The sequence below is a fragment of the Macaca mulatta genome, chromosome 16 (assembly GCF_049350105.2).
Source record: "Macaca mulatta isolate MMU2019108-1 chromosome 16, T2T-MMU8v2.0, whole genome shotgun sequence".
Classification (NCBI taxonomy): domain Eukaryota; kingdom Metazoa; phylum Chordata; class Mammalia; order Primates; family Cercopithecidae; genus Macaca; species Macaca mulatta.
This window is the reverse complement of record NC_133421.1, coordinates 85,161,637-85,178,865: the sequence shown is the minus strand read 5'-3', so window position 1 is coordinate 85,178,865 and position 17,229 is coordinate 85,161,637. Positions and strand designations below refer to the sequence as shown.

The 17,229-nt window shown below is 50.7% G+C and overlaps 1 protein-coding gene and 1 long non-coding RNA gene across 51 annotated transcripts in view; one reads left to right on the top strand and one right to left on the bottom strand.

Moving 5' to 3' along the window:
• The window catches only part of TMEM94 (transmembrane protein 94), an 89,148-nt gene that overhangs the window by 20,321 nt on the left and 51,598 nt on the right, over window positions 1–17,229 (bottom strand). For 30 of the 50 annotated variants that reach the window (XM_028835520.2, XM_077968728.1, XM_077968715.1 and 27 more), the window contains 1 exon segment: window positions 8,883–9,012. In XM_028835520.2, the coding sequence (XP_028691353.2) occupies window positions 8,883–8,906 (24 nt within the window). In that variant the 5' untranslated portion in view covers window positions 8,907–9,012. 50 annotated transcript variants of the gene reach the window in all.
• On the top strand, window positions 6,306–9,017 carry LOC144335952 (uncharacterized). Its single transcript, XR_013407271.1, has 2 exons — window positions 6,306–6,503; window positions 6,899–9,017. It is a non-coding gene; the product is annotated as an uncharacterized LOC144335952 (long non-coding RNA).

Here is a 17,229-nt window from a genome sequence, read left to right as displayed (position 1 = left end):
GAGCTGGCCTGCAGAGGGGGAAGGCTGTCCACCCAAGACATGGAGACTGGGAGGGAGAAAGAGAGGAAGGACCAGGCAACTGTACACGGCTGGGAAGATGCTCGGCCTGGAATGAGGACCACACTCAGGAAGGTGACAATTTCCAGCAAGGCAGAGAAAAGGCTAAGAGGAGTAGTCAGAGAGCCAGGGAGGTGTCCCTCCTCTGGTCAGGCCTGAAGATCTTGGACATTCATCGATTCCCGTGGGCCACATGGTAGCTGTCCTGACACCCGCTGCCTCATTCCAAGCAGCCAGGACCTCCTCACCCAGCCTGGCCATCATCTGCTCTCTTGCTGTCTCTACCCCAGGTACCTTGAAGCTGTGCTCTGCTCCCCTCCAGGTGTGGGAGGTATGGGCCAGAGGGTGGCAGATGCTCCCGGGCAGGGCGCCTGCAGAGCTGTCTGTGTGCATCTGCCCCCGCATGTTATGTCTGGCCAGGGACACCAGCTCCAGACTGGTGATTAAAGACAGCACAGTAGAGGAAAAATAAGCCATTCTGTAATTACATGCCGCCCAAAGGAAGCGCTTGCCCGCACAGGCCAGCCCTGCGGTGGGGACCTAGCGTTCTGGGCCAGTCTGCTCTTTGCGGCCTTCAACTGAGCTTATCCAACTGCCCAGACATTCACCTTCCTCTCCAGCAGGGGGTCTGAGTTAAGGGTCAAGTCACTGCTCTCTCTTGCTCGTTTTTTTTTTTTTTTTTTCCTTTGAGACAGGGTCTTGCTCTGTTGCCCAGGATGGATGGAGTACAATGGCACCATCTTGGCTCCCTGCAGCCCCCATCTTCTGGGCTCAAGCAATTCTCCCACCTCAGTTTCCAAGCAGCTGAGACCACAGATGTGTACCACCATGCCCAGCTAGGGGTTTTTTTAGTGTTTTTTTTGAGACGGTCTCACTCCTGTCGCCCAGGTTGGAATGTAGTGGTGCCATCAGAGCTCACTGCAGCCTTGACTTCCCAGGCTCAGGTAATTCTCCCACCTCAGCCTTCCAAGTAGCTGGGACTATAGGTGATGCCAAGACACCCAGCTAATTGTTTGTATTTTTAGTAGAGATGGTGTTTCGCCATGTTGCCCAGGCTGGTCCTGAGCTCCTGGGTTCAAGCAATCCTCCCGCCTCCCATAGTGCTGGGATTACAGGCGTGAACCACCATGCCTGGCCTGCTTTCTTACTCATTGTACCTCAGCTTTGACATGTGACATAAGAGCAGAAGACCTTCATACTTTTGGAAGGAAGTTCAGAATGGGTTGGTGGGTGATTGGGCTCTGCCAGCCTTTCCCAAAGCATGGAGTTAGGCTGGGTACCCAATGTGCCTGGGCACCAATGGCAGGGCATAGCAAAGGAACAGGCACAGTTCTTATTATCTGAGAAACAGAAATCCAGGTTGACACACACAAGCTGAGATCGCCTTTTCTTGACTCCTGGGGCCAAGATGGCTGAGAAAAAATCTAACCTGGCTTTAAGTACCCAAAGGTGACATGAGATTCTCAGAGCTTCCCACATATTAAAAACTCCCACCATGCCAAGGAGAAGGGAGGTCCTGCTTCTCAAATTACACGGATGCTTTTCAGGCAGCACTAACCCCATTCCACTGTTTTCACTGCTCAGGCTTAACTGGAGCAAGAGGAGAAAATAACACGGCTCTAAGGAAGTCCTGACTCAGGAGAGGCAGGCAGCAAACGCCCATCACAGGGCTTGCTCTCTGTGTTCTTTTTTTTTTTTTTTTCTGAGACGGAGTCTCGCTCTGTCGCCCAGGCTGGAGTGCAGTGGTGCGATCTCGGCTCACTGCGAGCTCCGCCTCCAGGGTTCACGCCATTCTCCTGCCTCAGCCTCCCAAGTAGCTGGGACTACAGGCGCCTGCCGCCACGCCCGGCTGATTTTTTGCATTTTTAGTAGAGACGGAGTTTCACCGTGTTAGCCAGGATGGTCTCAATCTCCTGACCTTGTGATCCACCCGCCTCGGCCTCCCAAAGTGCTGGGATTACAGGCATGAGCCACCACGCCCGGCCAGCTCTCTGTGTTCTATCATCAAAGGGGGACGCTGGCAGGGCGTGGGGATTTGGAGGAACAGCAGGGTGGTGAAAGAATTCTATCCATCAAATCAGAACCACAAGGAGTCTGCCACTGAACAGGCCCAGCTCTGGAGGTCTGAAGCTGAGCACCTGGATAGACTAAGGCACTTTGGATAGCTGACACACCTGAGCTCTCCTGTGCCGCTTCCATCAGGTTTATCAGGTGACCCAGAGCCCGAAACCCCCAAGCCCCAGGCCCTCTCCCCTTTCCTTTTTTTCTTTTTGTTTTTCTTTTTTTTAAGATGGAGTTGGCCAGGTGCGGTGGCTCACGCCTGTAATCCTAGCACTTTGGGAGGCTGAGACAGGCAGATCACGAGGTCAGGAGATCAAGACCATCCTGGCTAACACGGTGAAACCCCGTCTCTACTAAAAATACAAAAAATTAGCCAGGCGGCCGGGCGCGGTGGCTCAAGCCTGTAATCCCAGCACTTTGGGAGGCCGAGACGGGCGGATCACGAGGTCAGGAGATCGAAACCATCCTGGCTAACACGGTGAAACCCCGTCTCTATTAAGAAATACAAAAAACTAGCCGGGCGAGGTGGCGGGCGCCTGTAGTCCCAGCTACTCGGGAGGCTGAGGCCGGAGAATGGCGTGAACCCGGGAGGCGGAGCTTGCAGTGAGCTGAGATCCGGCCACTGCACTCCAGCCTGGGCGACAGAGCGAGACTCCGTCTCAAAAAAAAAAAAAAAAAAAAAAAAATTAGCCAGGCATTGTGGCAGGGGCCTGTATTCCCAGCTACTTGGGAGGCTGAGGCAGGAGAATGGCATAAACCCGGAAGGTGGAGCTTGCAGTGAGCCAAGATCACACCACTGCACTCTAGCCTGGGCGACAGAAAGAGACTCCATCTCAAAAAAAGAAAAGAAAAAAGAAAAAGGAAAAAAAAAAGATGGAGTCTCACTATGTTGCCCAGGCTGGAGTGCAGTGGCGCAATGGCTCACCACAACCTCCTCCTCCTGGGTTCAAGCGATTCTCCTGCCTCAGCCTCCACAGTAGCTGGGACTAAAGGCATGAGCCACCATGTGCAGCTAAGTTTTGTATTTTTAGTAAAGACAGGGTTTCACTATGTTGGCCAGGCTGGTCTCGAACTCCTGACCTCGTGATCCGCTCACCTTGGCCTCCCAAAGTGCTGGAAATTCAGGTATAAGCCACTGCACCCGGCCGCCCTGTCCCCTTTCAGAGCTCCTGCATGGTGTTCTGGGCACAGCAGCTGCTCTCCTTTCTACTCCAGCTGTCTCAGGAGCAACAGAATCAAGGTCCCCTAGGCTCAAGTAGACAGGTTATGAATTTAGACCTTGACCTTCAGCCTTGACAACAGCAGATAACTACTAATTAGAACTGGCTGGCTGGGCATGGTGGCTCATGCCTGTAACCCCAACACTTTGGGAGGCTGAGGCTGGTGGATCGCTTGAGCCCAGGAGTTCGAGACCAGCCTGGGCAACATAGTGAAACTCCATCTCAAGCCTGGCCCCCTCTCTGGGTCCCCACTATGGTCGTCAGTGCAGGTATGGAAGGGACACAAAGCTGGACTCCACACAATGCCCGAATCACGGAAGCAGAGATTCAGCCACTACACACTCTTCTGAGTTGAGCCAGACACAGATGGACTCTGTCTGCAGCCAGGCAAATCAGAGCCTCGAGCGGAGCTGCTTCCTCCTCTTCCTGGCTCATGCTGACCTTAACACTTTCACCCACATTCTTCCCTACCTCCTGTAGCCATCAGGACCTAGGAAAAAATCCTCCCCACCCTGTTGGCTTTTGTCTTAGTTCCCCACGTGGTTCTTCATTGTGCCTTCAAAATGCCTTCATTGGCCCTGAGGAGGGATGACATCCTGGCCCTGAGCTACTGTCACCTGTGCATGGAAACCCAGGTCTTCACATGCCTTGGCAGGGTATCCCCTGGGAGGCTTGGGTCCAGTCCTGCTCTGGGTGACTCAGGCACCTGGCTGGCAGCTCCCCAGGCACATTGGCCTTCTGGCTCTCATTCCCAGTCCCCTTCCCAGGTCCCGGCTACCCATGCTCATTCAAGCAGCCTCCCATTTTGCATTGTCTTCAGGACGCTCACAGCAACCGCTAACCCAAAGACTCCCACACAAAGCAGAGAACACAGCATTTTAAAGAGAAGCATAAAAGCCCCGCCAGCATACTCACTTTGTTGCCTTTGCCCTGATGGGGCATCCATAGCTCTGCCTGCTTGAAGAGCATGGGCCAGAGCCTGAGCCACAAGCAGTCAGCTGCAAGAACTTCCAACACCTCCCTCAAGGCGGGGAGGGTGAAGAGAGAGAGCGAGAAGATGAGAGAAGAGATGGAGACAGCTGAGAGTGTGTGAGCAAGGAGCCGGGTGCTGCGGAGAATCGGCGCAGCAGAGCAGAGCTTCAATCTGCTGATTAATTCAGCCTATTTCTAGTCACGCTGCAGATTCAGGGAGGGAGGAGGAGGCAGCAGCCCTGGAAGGGCGGGAGGGAGGGGAGGAGAGGAAAGAGAAGGAGGGAGGAAACAGGAGCATTGAGAAGAGAAAGTTTGTCCGATGCGCTGCCAGATGTCCAGGAGCTTGGCCTGCTCTTCAGAGGAGGCCACTGCGGGGTGAGCTGAGGGGCACCATGCAGCTAGGATATGGACAGACAGAGGGACAGATGGAGGAGAAACTGCCCCTGTCCCAGAAACCTGAAGACAACTGCCAGTATCAAGGGGAACCCTGGGACACACAAATCCCAGCTCTCTTCCCAAATGACCTGTCCTTTGTCCCCAAGTCACTGGGTGAGCCCATCATCCACAAGAACCCCCCAAATCACATGATGACTCCCCAGCATGGAGCCAAGCCAACAGCCCTTTCCATAGTTACAGCTGCAGGAAGGAGGGGAGAGGGGACTTGTGGGTTATTAATAGCAGCACATCCTGTGTGGAGGGGGACGGGATGGACTGGCCTCTGAGAAGACTCAAGCAGTGACTTCTAGGAAGGCAAAGCCCAAGGCCAGGCAGCTGGTAGAAGGAAGGATCCAGTAGGGAAGGAAGAGCCAGCCCAAAGGGCCTCTGAAGACTCCAATACCTTCCTGCCAGGTAGCATGGACACCCTAACAGCCATGCAGGGAAGAGCTGGGCCAGCAGCCGGTGATGCCCCAATACATTCAGACATACCTGCCCAAGTGCTGCTGGGCCCATGAGGCTGCCCAGGAATGCCCAGGCCCTGCATCCCTGAGGCAGAGAGGAGGCCAGATACCTGGAGCTCCTGCCTCAGCACGTGCCAGAGCATCAGGCAGAGCCTAAGTCAGTCGTGGCTCCAGGGGCATCATTCAGGGACCTCGAGTTTGACATACGGGATGCTCACAGCACAGACACCCTGAGTGAAGGAGGGGCCAAGGCATGAGGAGTGGATGAGACACTTCTCTGCCTAAAGCCATCCTTATAATGGGGTTACACACCCTAGGGGAGAAGAAACAGTCTCACAGGTTCCAGAGCTGGAGAGTGTGAGCTGGAGCCTGAGCATGTTTCTCCAGGGCCCTCCGTTTCCTAGACGACACCATCTCAAGCTGCAGGGAAGAAGGAGCCTCAGCAGCCCAAGCCAGCCTCCCCATTCCCTTTCATGAGCGCAGCTCCCTGTGGGGCCCCCAAACAGAGTGCTGAGTGAGAACAGAAGGGAGGGCCCAGGCAGTCCAGAGGTTAAGAACAGGAAGACTCCATGGAGAGCAGGAAAGGTTGGCAGTGGGGGTCAGCTTCCATGCCAGCCACTGTGAGGATGCTGCTGCTCTGCAATCTGGCTGTAGCCAAAGAGAAAGACTCCTGTCCCCTCTCTCCTGTTCCTGAGGCACTGCTCGGGTGGGAGCTACAAGTCCGCAAACACTGTCCCTTCTATGTGACAGGCCCCAGCAAGAATAGCACACAGGGACTAGCCTACCTGCTGTGCAGGCCCCAGTGCAGCCCTCTCTGGGCCCTGCCACCCTTCCTACACTGCCTACCTCAGCAAATGGAGAAGGGAGCCCTGCACCCAAGCAGCAGGAACCCAGGCCATCACTGCTACAGCAGGGCCACTGTGGGCTGGAGGACTGAGGACAGGGGTGAGGGCTTTGAAGGAGACAGAACTGATGGATCAGAAGCAGAGAATCATCTCTGAGCCAAACCGCTCCTGGGCTAAGCCTGGGGACGACCCTCTTACCATCAATAACCACTATGCCAGCCCTTCCAAAGCCTACTCCTCCAAGACACGCTCTGTTTTTTTTTTTTTTTTTTTTTTTTTTTTTAAGAGATTCTGCTCTGTCCCCCAGGCTGGAGTGCAGTGGTGTGATCCCAATCTTGGCTCATTGCAACCTCCGCCTCCCAGGTTCAAGAGATTCTCCTGCCCTAGCCTCCCAAATAGCTGGGATTACAGGCAGACACTACCATGCCCAACTAATTTTTGTATTTTTAGTAGAGACAGGGTTTCACCATGTTGGCCAGGCTGGTCTCAAACTCCTGACCTCAGGTGATCCACCTGCCTCGGCCTCCCAAAGTGCTGGGATTACAGGCATAAGACACCGTACCCAGCTGAGATTATCTTTATAAGTCCATTTATACAACTCACAAGTTACCTCAGCTAGAGGCCCTACTAGGTCCTATTACTTTACTGCTTGTACTATCCATTTTGTTTGTTGTTGTTTTGAGACAGAGTCTTGTTCTGTCGCCCAGGCTGGAGTGCAGTAGTTCAATCTCTGCTCACTGCAACCTTTGCCTCTTGGGTTCAAGCGATTCTCCTGCCTCAGCCTCCCAAGTAGCTGGGATTAGTGGCACGTGCCACCACGCCCAGCTAATTTTTGTATTTTTAGTAGAGACGGGGTTTTACCATGTTGGCCAGGCGGGTCTCGAACCCCTGGTCTCAAATGATCTGCCTACCTTGGCCTCCCAAAGTGCTGAGATTACAGACGTGAGCCACTGTGCCCAGCCTGCTCGTACTATCACTTCCTCTACTAGACAATAAGCCTCTCTAAGCCAGGGGCCACCTCCCTGGTGCCTAAAGCTCTGCCAACCCAAAGCTGCCATTCCATAGTATGGTGACTGCCAGTGATGACTGAAAATGCTTTCCAGGTCAGGGGTCACCTATCCAGAAAGAGGAGGAGGACAAAGAGAAACCCTCCAGGAAAAATGGCCCCTGAGAGCTATCCAGCTGGGTCCTCAAGTCTTCTCCCTCAGGCTGGAGAGAGAAGCCAGCCCCTCCATACAGAACTTTATTTCTCCCATACACTAGGCACTAGTGTTCAGTGGTTCTGGCTGGAACCAGAAGACAATACCATCCTCTGTTTTGGGGGCATTCAGCCTCACCCAGGCAGGCCACCACATTACATAACAGCAGAGCCTCTGGGGATGTGCTCCTTGGAACTGAGCAGCGCAGAGCCCTTGCGGCTGTTTGCAGGGGACGACCCTCTTACCATCAGTGACCACTATGCCAGCCCCTCCAAAGCCACTCCTCCAAGACACCTTCTGATCTTATTCCCAGCTAGGAGAGAGGCAAGTGTAGCTTTCCCTCTGTGCCAATCACTGCTAGGGTAGATATCTGCCGAGCACCCAGAGGTGGCTGTGAACAGGAAGCCAAGCACACCTGCTTCAAATTCAATTCCAGAAGCCTATTGCACAGCTGGTCCAGAGACACAGGAGGCCTGGAGCTGAACAGGAAGCAGTCAGCCAGCCCGGTGCCAGCAGACGCCCAGGGAGTGAGCCCACAGCCCCCTCTCCAGACCTTCCCAAGATCTCCCTGGAAGGAAGATCACTATTCAGAAGTTCAGGTCAATAAATATGTACTAAGCCCTTGCTACATGCCAGGCTCGGTGCTGTGAGCTAGGGATACTGAGATGAAGTGGAAGAGATGAGTTATTTCCATAGAATAGTGAGTACAATGGTGGAGGTGCTCTGAATGCTGAAAGGAAGGACCTCTGGAAGGAAGGAGGACTTAAGTGGAGAAGATGATGCCAAAAGTGGGTCTTGAAGGAAGAACAGAAGTTTCCAGGAAAAGGGGTGGGAAGCATTTTAGAGTAATTACTAGTGCTAAAGTCAAAGCAGGGAGGCTAGGACCACCAAATCCACGGGCAGGAGCAGGATTCTGGAGGGCTCTGCACACACTACAGGTTAAGTAGGTCGTGTGGAACCAGTGACCAGTTTTGTGGCAGCCATGTGGAGGCTGATGAGCAGAGACAGAAAGATCTATTAGGAAGGGGTGGCAGAAGTTGGCAAGAGACAAAAGGACTTCCTCTGGGGCAGCCTTTGTCAAGGGAGAAGAGTTTTCTGATTGACAACTCTACCTCCATCCAAAGATGGTATACATAGAACCTGGGCCAAGCCAGGCTGGGAGGAGAAGACCGATTTTATGGATGGCCTGGGCCACCTGGCTGCTCACCACCAGCTGATTAGGCAGCTGTGTTTGGAGTCTGATTGGGGAGCTCTTCCCTAACCACAGAGAGGGTGCCCAACAGCCCTCAGCACAGCTCAGCAGGTTAGGACATTGCCCTAGCAAAGGGCAAACAAACTAAATTACACACCCCTGGGCAAGAAGTGGAAGACTGGCTTGGAGCCAACCTAAATCAGAAACCCTGGTCCCATGCGGTTAATAGGTCCACCTTCATCCTTTATTCATAGCTCCGTGAGTCTGTGCTTTCCAGCCGAGAGGTCACAGTTGCATCCCCCAAGACTCAGAGCCATGCCTCCTCCCTCAACTTTTGCTTAAAGCCCCCAGTTAAGGACCTCCCAGGCAAAAACAAGTAGGGAGAGTTCAACAGAGACACACAGACAATACCTATAAGGTAATAGGATATGGCCTACCAGGTGCTTCTCCTTCAGGTCCATGGGCCAAGAGTACTGCAGGCATGCCCAGATGAATGTGGTCACCCCCAAAAGGAAGTCTCCTCCCCAGCATGTACAAATCCCGGTGAGTCTGTCACGGTCCCAACATCTGGGGAAAAAGAAGAAAGAAATCACCCAGGTTGCTGGAACAGGCAGCTACTGTGAAACACAACAGTATCTGTTTTTTTTTTTTTTTTTTGAGACGGAGTCTCGCTCTATTGCTCAGGCTGGAGTACAGTGGCAAGATCTCGGCTCACTACAAACTCTGTCTCTTGGGTTCAAGCGATTCTCTTGCTTCAGCTTCCAAGTAGCTGGGATTATAGGTGTGTGTCACCACGCCCAGCTAATGTTGTATTTTTCAGTAGAGACAGGGTTTTGCCATGTTAGCCAGGCTGGTCTCCAACTCCTGACCTCAAGTGATCTTCCCGCCTCAGCCTCCCAACATAACAGTATCATCTAAACCACAGGTACGTGGAAAAGAGCGAGACTCACTGACCAACAGACGGGGTCAGCCCTGTCGAGCAGCAGTCAGCTCTGGATGAATTCCACTCTCTGAGCCCAGGAGGGAGAGGGCCACAGAGAGGATTCTGGAGGGGTACAAACTCTCTCTCTTTTACCCTTCATTTTCTCTTTTTTTGGAGACGGAGTCTCACTCTGTCACCCAGGCTGGAGTGCTGTGGCCCAATCTTGGCTCACTGCAACCTCCGCCTCCTGGGTTCAAGCAATTCCCTGCCTCAGCCTCCTGAGTAGCTGGGACTACAGGCACCTGCCACCACGCCCGGCTAATTTTTGTATTTTTAGTAAGGATGGGGTTTCACCATTTTGGTCAGTCTGGTCTTGAACTCCTGACCTCGTGATCCACCCACCTCAGACTCCCAAAGTGCTGGAATTACAGGCATGAGCCACTGTGCCCGGCCTTCATTTTCTTTCTTTCTTTTTTTTTTTTTTTTTTGAGATGGAGTCTTGCTCTGTCACCCAGGCTGGAGTGCAGTGGCACAATCTCAGCTCACTGCAAGCTCCGCCTCCCAGGTTCATGCCTCTCCGGCCTCAGCCTCCCGAGTAGCTGGGACTACAGGTGCCCGCCACCACGCCATGCTAATTTTTTGTATTTTTAGTAGAGACAAGGTTTCACCGTGTTAGCCAGGATGGCCTCGATCTCCTGACCTCATGATCCGCCCGCCTCGGCCTCCCAAAGTGCTGGGATTACAGGCGTGAGCCACCGCACCCGCCCATTTTCTCTATTATTAGTATTATTATTTTGAGATGGAGTCTTGCTTTCTTGCCCAGGCTGGAGTGCAGTGGCGTGACCTTTGCTTACTGCAACCTCCACCTCCTGGGCTCAAGTGACTCTCCTGTCTCAGCCTCTCAAGTAGCTGGGATTACAGGCATGCACTAGCATCCCCGGCTAATTTTTGTATTTTTAGTTGAGACAGGGTTTCACCATGTTGGTCAGGCTGGTCTTGAACTCCTGACCTCAAGTGATCCACCTGCCTCAGCCTCTCAAAGTGCTGGGATTACAGGCATGAGCTACCATGCCCAGGCTATTATTATTTTTTAAAATTCTGTGTGGAGAAGGGGTCTTGCTATGTTGCCCAGGTTGGTCTTAACCTCCTAGACTCAAGCAATGCTCCCCACCTCAGCCTCTTAAAGTTCCGCAACTACAGGCTACAGGCGTGAATCACTGTGCCCAGCCTCAACCTTCATTTTCAAAGGCACACTGTGTTTTGTTCCATATGTACTCTGTTTATCACTGAATTAGAGCATGCAGGAAAAGCCTTGGTTTATTGGCTTTTTTTTTTGTTTGTTTGAGACGGAGTTTCACCCTTATTGCCCAGGATGGAGCGCAATGGCATGATCTCAGCTCACTGCAACCTCTGCCTCCCGGGTTCAAGCGATTCTCCTGCCTCAGACTCCTGAGTAGCTAGGATTACAGGCATATGCCACCACGCCCAGCTAATTTTTGTATTTTTAGCAGAGACGGGGTTTCACCATGTTGGTCAGGCTGGTCTCCAACTCCCAACCTCAGGTGATCCACCCACCTCAGCCTCCCAAAGGGTTTATTGGCATTTTTATTATTACTACTTTTTTGGTAGAGATTGGGTCTTGCTATGTTGCCCAGGCTGGTCATGAACTCCTGACCTCAAGTGATCTGCCTGCCTCGGCCTCCCAAAGTGCTGGGATTTCAGGCATGAGCCACTGCACCCAGCCAGCATTTTGAAAATTTAGGGTTAAGGCCGAGCACAGTGGCTCACGCCTGTAATCCCAGCACTTTGGGAGGCCAAGGCAGGCAGATCACTTGAGGTCAGGAGTTCCAGAGCAGCCTGGCCAACATGGTGAAACCCCATCTCTACTAAAAATACAAAAATTAGCCAGGCGTGGTGGTGGGCACCTATAATCCCATTTACTCAGAAGGCTAAGGCAGGAGAATCACTTGAACCTGGGAGGCAGAAGTTGCAGTGAGTTGAGATTGTGCCACTGCACTCCAATCGGGCGACAGAGTGAGACTTGGTCTCAAAAAAAAAAAAAAAAAAATTAGGGTTAAGGTTAGTCTTAACATCAAGTGAAATCTAGATATGCAAGTTGGATAATCAGCGGGCAGCTGGGACAGCAGCAGGGTGGACGTCCACTGCGTCCCCAGAACGCAGTGGCAGCCCAATTTGACAACAGGTCTGACAAAAGCGGGCCTGCTTACCTGGAAAATGAGGTTAGCTCTACCTCCCCACCTACCCTCACCAGCCCCCACCCTCCCGCCCTGGCAGCCATCACAACTCTAATGATCTCGGACCAGGGTGTGTTTGAGCAAAGAGTGACACTGAGTATTCTGGTTTGATGCCAAGCGACTCCTCTTGGAGAAAGCACTAACCTAACGACTAGGACAGTTTTTTGGGGGCCAGCAGCAAGCCTTGTCAAGGGTACCAGGCAGAAACCCAGGAGAACTGACCCAGAAAAAAGCTGTCAAGAAACAATAAAAGCTGTGTCCGGAGGACCCAACCAGAAGTCCCCAGTTCTACCGCCAGCTCCACTCCAAAACCCCGTCCAATTCCTCTCAAGGTGGCACCCATGCTGGTGCCCCAGGCTGAGCAACCAAGTCTGTCCCACCTCTGCCTTTGAAAACTGAGCCAGCCTCAAAGGCTCAGATACAGACAGGGACGCTGGAAGTGGCCTTGCAATGCAGTGACATTCAGTCTTTGGCAGCCAACTGAAATGGGATCCTGAGGGACCAAAGCCACTCCTCCCCAAGGCCACTGTCTGACTCAGGCTGCCCCAGTCCTGTTTACGACTGCAGCTTGAGGTCCCCATGGCACCCCATCCCAGCAGGGGCTGGATGAGATCGTTGCCACACAGGGAAAAGCACCAGGAACCAGATGGGGACTGTGCCTGTTAACTCCTTCTGCCAACGCTAGAAAAGCAAAATCACTCTGTGGCCAGCTGGAACCACAGCAGTACAGAGAGGGCAGCCAGGAACAGGACATTTTTCTAAGAGTCTCTGTTTTCCCATCATTCCATACATGGGATTCTGGGAGACAGCCATTCTTAACTGTCTGATCTGAAACCAGTAGCCGGGTCCTTAAAGGGCCAGTTCTGCTCCTAGTCCACTGTGAAAACAAGCACAGGATTCAAAGCCAAATATCCCTGGGTTCAAATCCTAGCTCCAGTTTGTCTTGAACGCCAGTGGCCTTGACAAATTATTTGTCCCTCTGAGCCTCTTTGTTCATAGAATGGAAATGACAATACCTATTTCACAGAGGAGCTATAGAATTATGAAAAATAGTATATGCTGGGGATCTAGTATAATATTTGACATATAGTAGGTACTCAATAGACAACTGCCATTACTATCAGCAGCAAGCAAAAAATATGAACCAAGTGCCACTTAGGTGAAGAATAAGGACTCAAAAGCAAGGTGGAAGAAAAACAAATGGATGGCATAATGATGGGAAAGAAATAAGTGAAACTGTCTTTATTTGCAGAAGACAAGATCAACTGTATATGGAGAAAATACTAAGGAATCTACAAATAAGATACTAAAACAAATAAGGGTGCAAAGTTGTAGGATATAAGGTCAAAATACAAAATATAAATATATTTCTATATACTATAATCAAATGTCAGAAAATAAAAATTTTAATATCATTTATAACAGTATAAAAACAGCATGGCCGGGCGCGGTGGCTCACACCTATAATCCCAGCACTTTGGGAGGCTGAGGTGGGTGGATCACCTGAGGACAGGAGTTCCACACCAGCCTGGCCAACATGGTGAAACCCCATCTCTACTAAAAATACAAAAATTAGCCAGGCGTGGTTGTGGGTGCCTGTAATCCCAGATACTTGGGAGGCTGAGGCAGAAGAATCACTTGAACCCCGGAGGCAGTGAGCCGAGATCACGCCATTGCACTCCAGCCTGGGTGACAAGAACAAAACTCAGTCTCGGCCGGGCGCGGTGGCTCAAGCCTGTAATCCCAGCACTTTGGGAGGCCGAGACGGGCGGATCACGAGGTCAGGAGATCGAGACCATCCTGGCTAACACGGTGAAACCCCGTCTCTACTAAAAAATACAAAAAACTAGCCGGGCGAGGTGGCGGGCGCCTGTAGTCCCAGCTACTCGGGAGGCTGAGGCAGGAGAATGGCGTAAACCCGGGAGGCGGAGCTTGCAGTGAGCCGAGATCGCGCCACTGCACTCCAGCCTGGGTGACAGAGCCAGACTCCGTCTCCAAAAAAAAAAAAAAACTCAGTCTCAAAAAAAAAAACCTTTAAATTATTCTAATAAAAATATATGTAAGACCTGTACACTGCTGAGAAAAATTAAAGAAGACTTAAATAAATGGGGAAATATACAATGTTCATGGATTGGAAGGCTCAGTATTAAGATGACAATTATCCCCTGATTTATAGATTTAATACAATCTTTTTTTTTATTCCCCTTCTCGTTGCCCAGGCTAGAGTGCAATGGCACAATCTCAGCTCACTGCAACCTCTGCCTCCTGGGTTCAAGTGATTCTCCTGCCTCAGCCTCCCGAGTAGCTGAGATTATAGGTGCCCACCACCATGCCTGGCTAATTTTTTGTTTTTTGTATTTGTAGAGATGGGGTTTCACCATGTTGGCCAGGCTGGTCTTGAACTCCTGACCCCAGGTGATCCATCTGCCTCAGCCTCCCAAAGTGCTGGGATTACAGGTGTGAGTCACCGCACCCAGCCTCTCAATACAATCTTAATCAAAGTCCCAGCTGGGACTTCCATAGAAATTGGCAAGCTGATTCTAAAATTTGCATGGAAAGATAAAGAACCTAGAATAGGCAAAACAATTTTGAAAAGAGAAACAAATTCTGTGGACTTACACTACCTGATTTGAAGATTTAACATACAGCTACAGTAATCAAAACATGTGGTACTGATACAAGGAGAGGCATACAAATCAGTGGGACAGAACAGAGTAGTACTAGATTCACACATATTGACCCTTACTTCATACCATATACAAAAATTAACTTAAAATGGATCACACATCTAAACATAAAGGTTACATCTATAACACTTCCAGAAGAAAATATGCAGGAGGGGTGGGGACAGGAATCTTTGTAACTTGGGATAAGCAAAGATTTCTTAAAACACAAAAAACATAAACCATAAAAGAAAGCAACTTTAGCCAGGTCTGGTGGAGCACGCCTGTAGTCCTAACTGCTTGGGAGGCTGAGGTAGGGGAATCACTTGAGCCCAGGAGTTGAAGGTTACAGTGAACTATGATTGTGCCACTTCACTACAGTCTAGGCAACAGAGTGAGACCCTGCCTCTAAAAAACAAATAAATAAAAGGAAACAACTGATAAATTATTCCATAAAAATAAAAAAAATTTCCACTCTTCAAAACGTGCCATAAAGAAATTGAGGCTAGGCATAGTAGCTCCTGCCTATAATCCGAGAACTTTGGGAGGCTGAGGCAGACAGATCACTTGAGGCCAAGAGTTCGAGTCTAGCCTGAGCAACATAGCAAAATCACGTCTCAAAAAGCAAAAGTAGTTTTGAAGTCTTTGGGATTTAAAAAAAAATGATTATTTTATATATATATATATGTGTGTGTGTGTGTGTGTGTGTGTGTAATTCTTTTTTTTTTTTTTTTTTTTTGAGACGGAGTCTGGCTCTGTTGCCCGGGCTGGAGTGCAGCGGCCGGATCTTAGCTCACTGCAAGCTACGCCTCCCGGGTTTACACCATTCTCCTGTCTCAGCCTCCCGAGTACCTGGGACTACAGGCGCTGCCACCTCGCCCGGCTAGTTTTTTTTATTTTTAGTAGAGACAGAGTTTCACCGTGTTAGCCAGGATGGTCTCGATCTCCTGACCTCGTGATCCGCCCGTCTCAGCCTCCCAAAGTGCTGGGATTACAGGCTTGAGCCACCGCGCCCGGCCGTGTGTGTGTAATTCTTACGGCTCAGTAACAAGACCAACAACCCAATTTTAAAATGAGCAAAGATTTCAGCCAAGCATGGTGGTACACATCTGCAGTCCTAGATACTTGGGAGGCTGAGGCAGGAGGATCACTTGAGCTCAAGAGTTGGAGGTTGCAGTGAGCCATGATCTCGCCACTGCACTCCAGCCTGGGCAACAAAGTGAGACCTTGTCTTAATAAATAAATAAATAAAACAAACAAACAGGCAGAGATTTGAACAGACTTTTCACAAGATATACAAACAGCCAATATGAATATGAAAAGATGGTCAACAACATTAATCATTAGGGAAACAAAAATTAAAACCACAATGAGAAGGCCAGGCATGGTGGCTCAAGCCTGTAATTTCAGCACTTTGGGAGGCTGACGGGGGAGGATGACTTGAGGCCAAGAGTTGGAGACTAGCCTGGGCAACATACCAAGACCCTGTCTTACAAAAAAATTTAAAACCACAATGAAAGACCAATATACACCCATCAGAATGACTAAAATGAAAAAGACTGAGAATATGGCTGAGGCAGGAGGATCTTGAGACCAGGAGTTCAAGGCTGCAGGGAGCTATGATCACGCCACTGCACTCCAGCCTGGGAAACAGAATGAGACCTTGTCTCTAACAACAACAACAAAAAGAGCCGGGTGCAGTGGCTCATCCCTGTAATCCCGGCACTTTGGGAAGCCAAGGTGGGTGGATCCCCTGAGGTCGGGAGTTTGAGACCAGACTGACCAACATGGAGAAACCCCGTCTCCACTAAAAATACAAAAATCAGCCTGGCGTGGTGGCGCACGCCTGTAGTCCCAGCTACTTGGGAGGCTGAGGCAGGAGAATCGCTTGAACCCAGGAGGCGGAGGTTGCAGTGAGCCAAGATCACGCCATTGCACTCCAGCCTGGGCAACAAGAGCGAAACTCCGTCTCAAAAAAAAGAAAGAAAGAAAGAAAATGAAAAAATACACAGGGATAAGGGGCCAAAATGGAGAGGCTCTGAGGAGTCACTGAAGAGTCTGGGTTTCTGAGTAGGCCACAGGTTTGTTTGTTTTTTTGAGACAGGGTCTCACCCTATTGCCCAGGCTAGAGTACGGTGGTGCAATCACAGCTCATTGCACCTCAACTTCCCAGGCTCAAGTGATCCTCCCACCTCAGCCTCCCGAGTAGCTAGGATCACAGGTATGTGCTACTACCCCTGACAATTTTTTTTCTGGAGACAGGGTCTATGTTACCCAGGCTGTTAGCAGTATTTTAAGAGGGTAGAACATGGATCAGAGGGAAAAGGAAAGAAATTTTAGGCAGAAGAGTTAGAAGAAAATGACGATAATCTTGGTTTGCCATGCCAAGTATCTAGACAAAGGTGGCAATAGTAGCCATGAAAACAAAGGGGTGGATGCTTCCTGATGCCAAGCTCAGAAACAAGGTCAAAAAGAACTAAGGGCTGGGCACGGTGGCTCATGCCTGTAATCCCAGCACTTTGGGAGGCCAAGGTGGGCGGATCATGAGGTCAGGAGGTCGAGACTATCCTGGCTAACATGGTGAAACCACATCTCTACTAAAAATACAAAAAATTAGCCGGGCGTGGTGGCGGGCACCTGTAGTCCCAGCTACTCGGGAGGCTGAGGCAGGAGAATGGCGTGAACCCGGGAGGCGGAGCTTGCAGTGAGCTGAGATCGTGCCACTGAACTCCAGCCTGGGCAAGAGAGCAAGACTCCGTCTCCAAAAAAAAAAAAACCAAAAGAACTAAGTGGGAGCCCAAGGCTCAGATTGAGGGCAAGATGAGGAGTTGGCTGTCCTTCTAATCCCTTCAAAGACAAACTTCATTAGCTGTGCTTGTACGCTAGCCATGCCCAACACACAAAAAATACAGTTTGGTGGATTTGTATTCAGTTTAATGGTGGT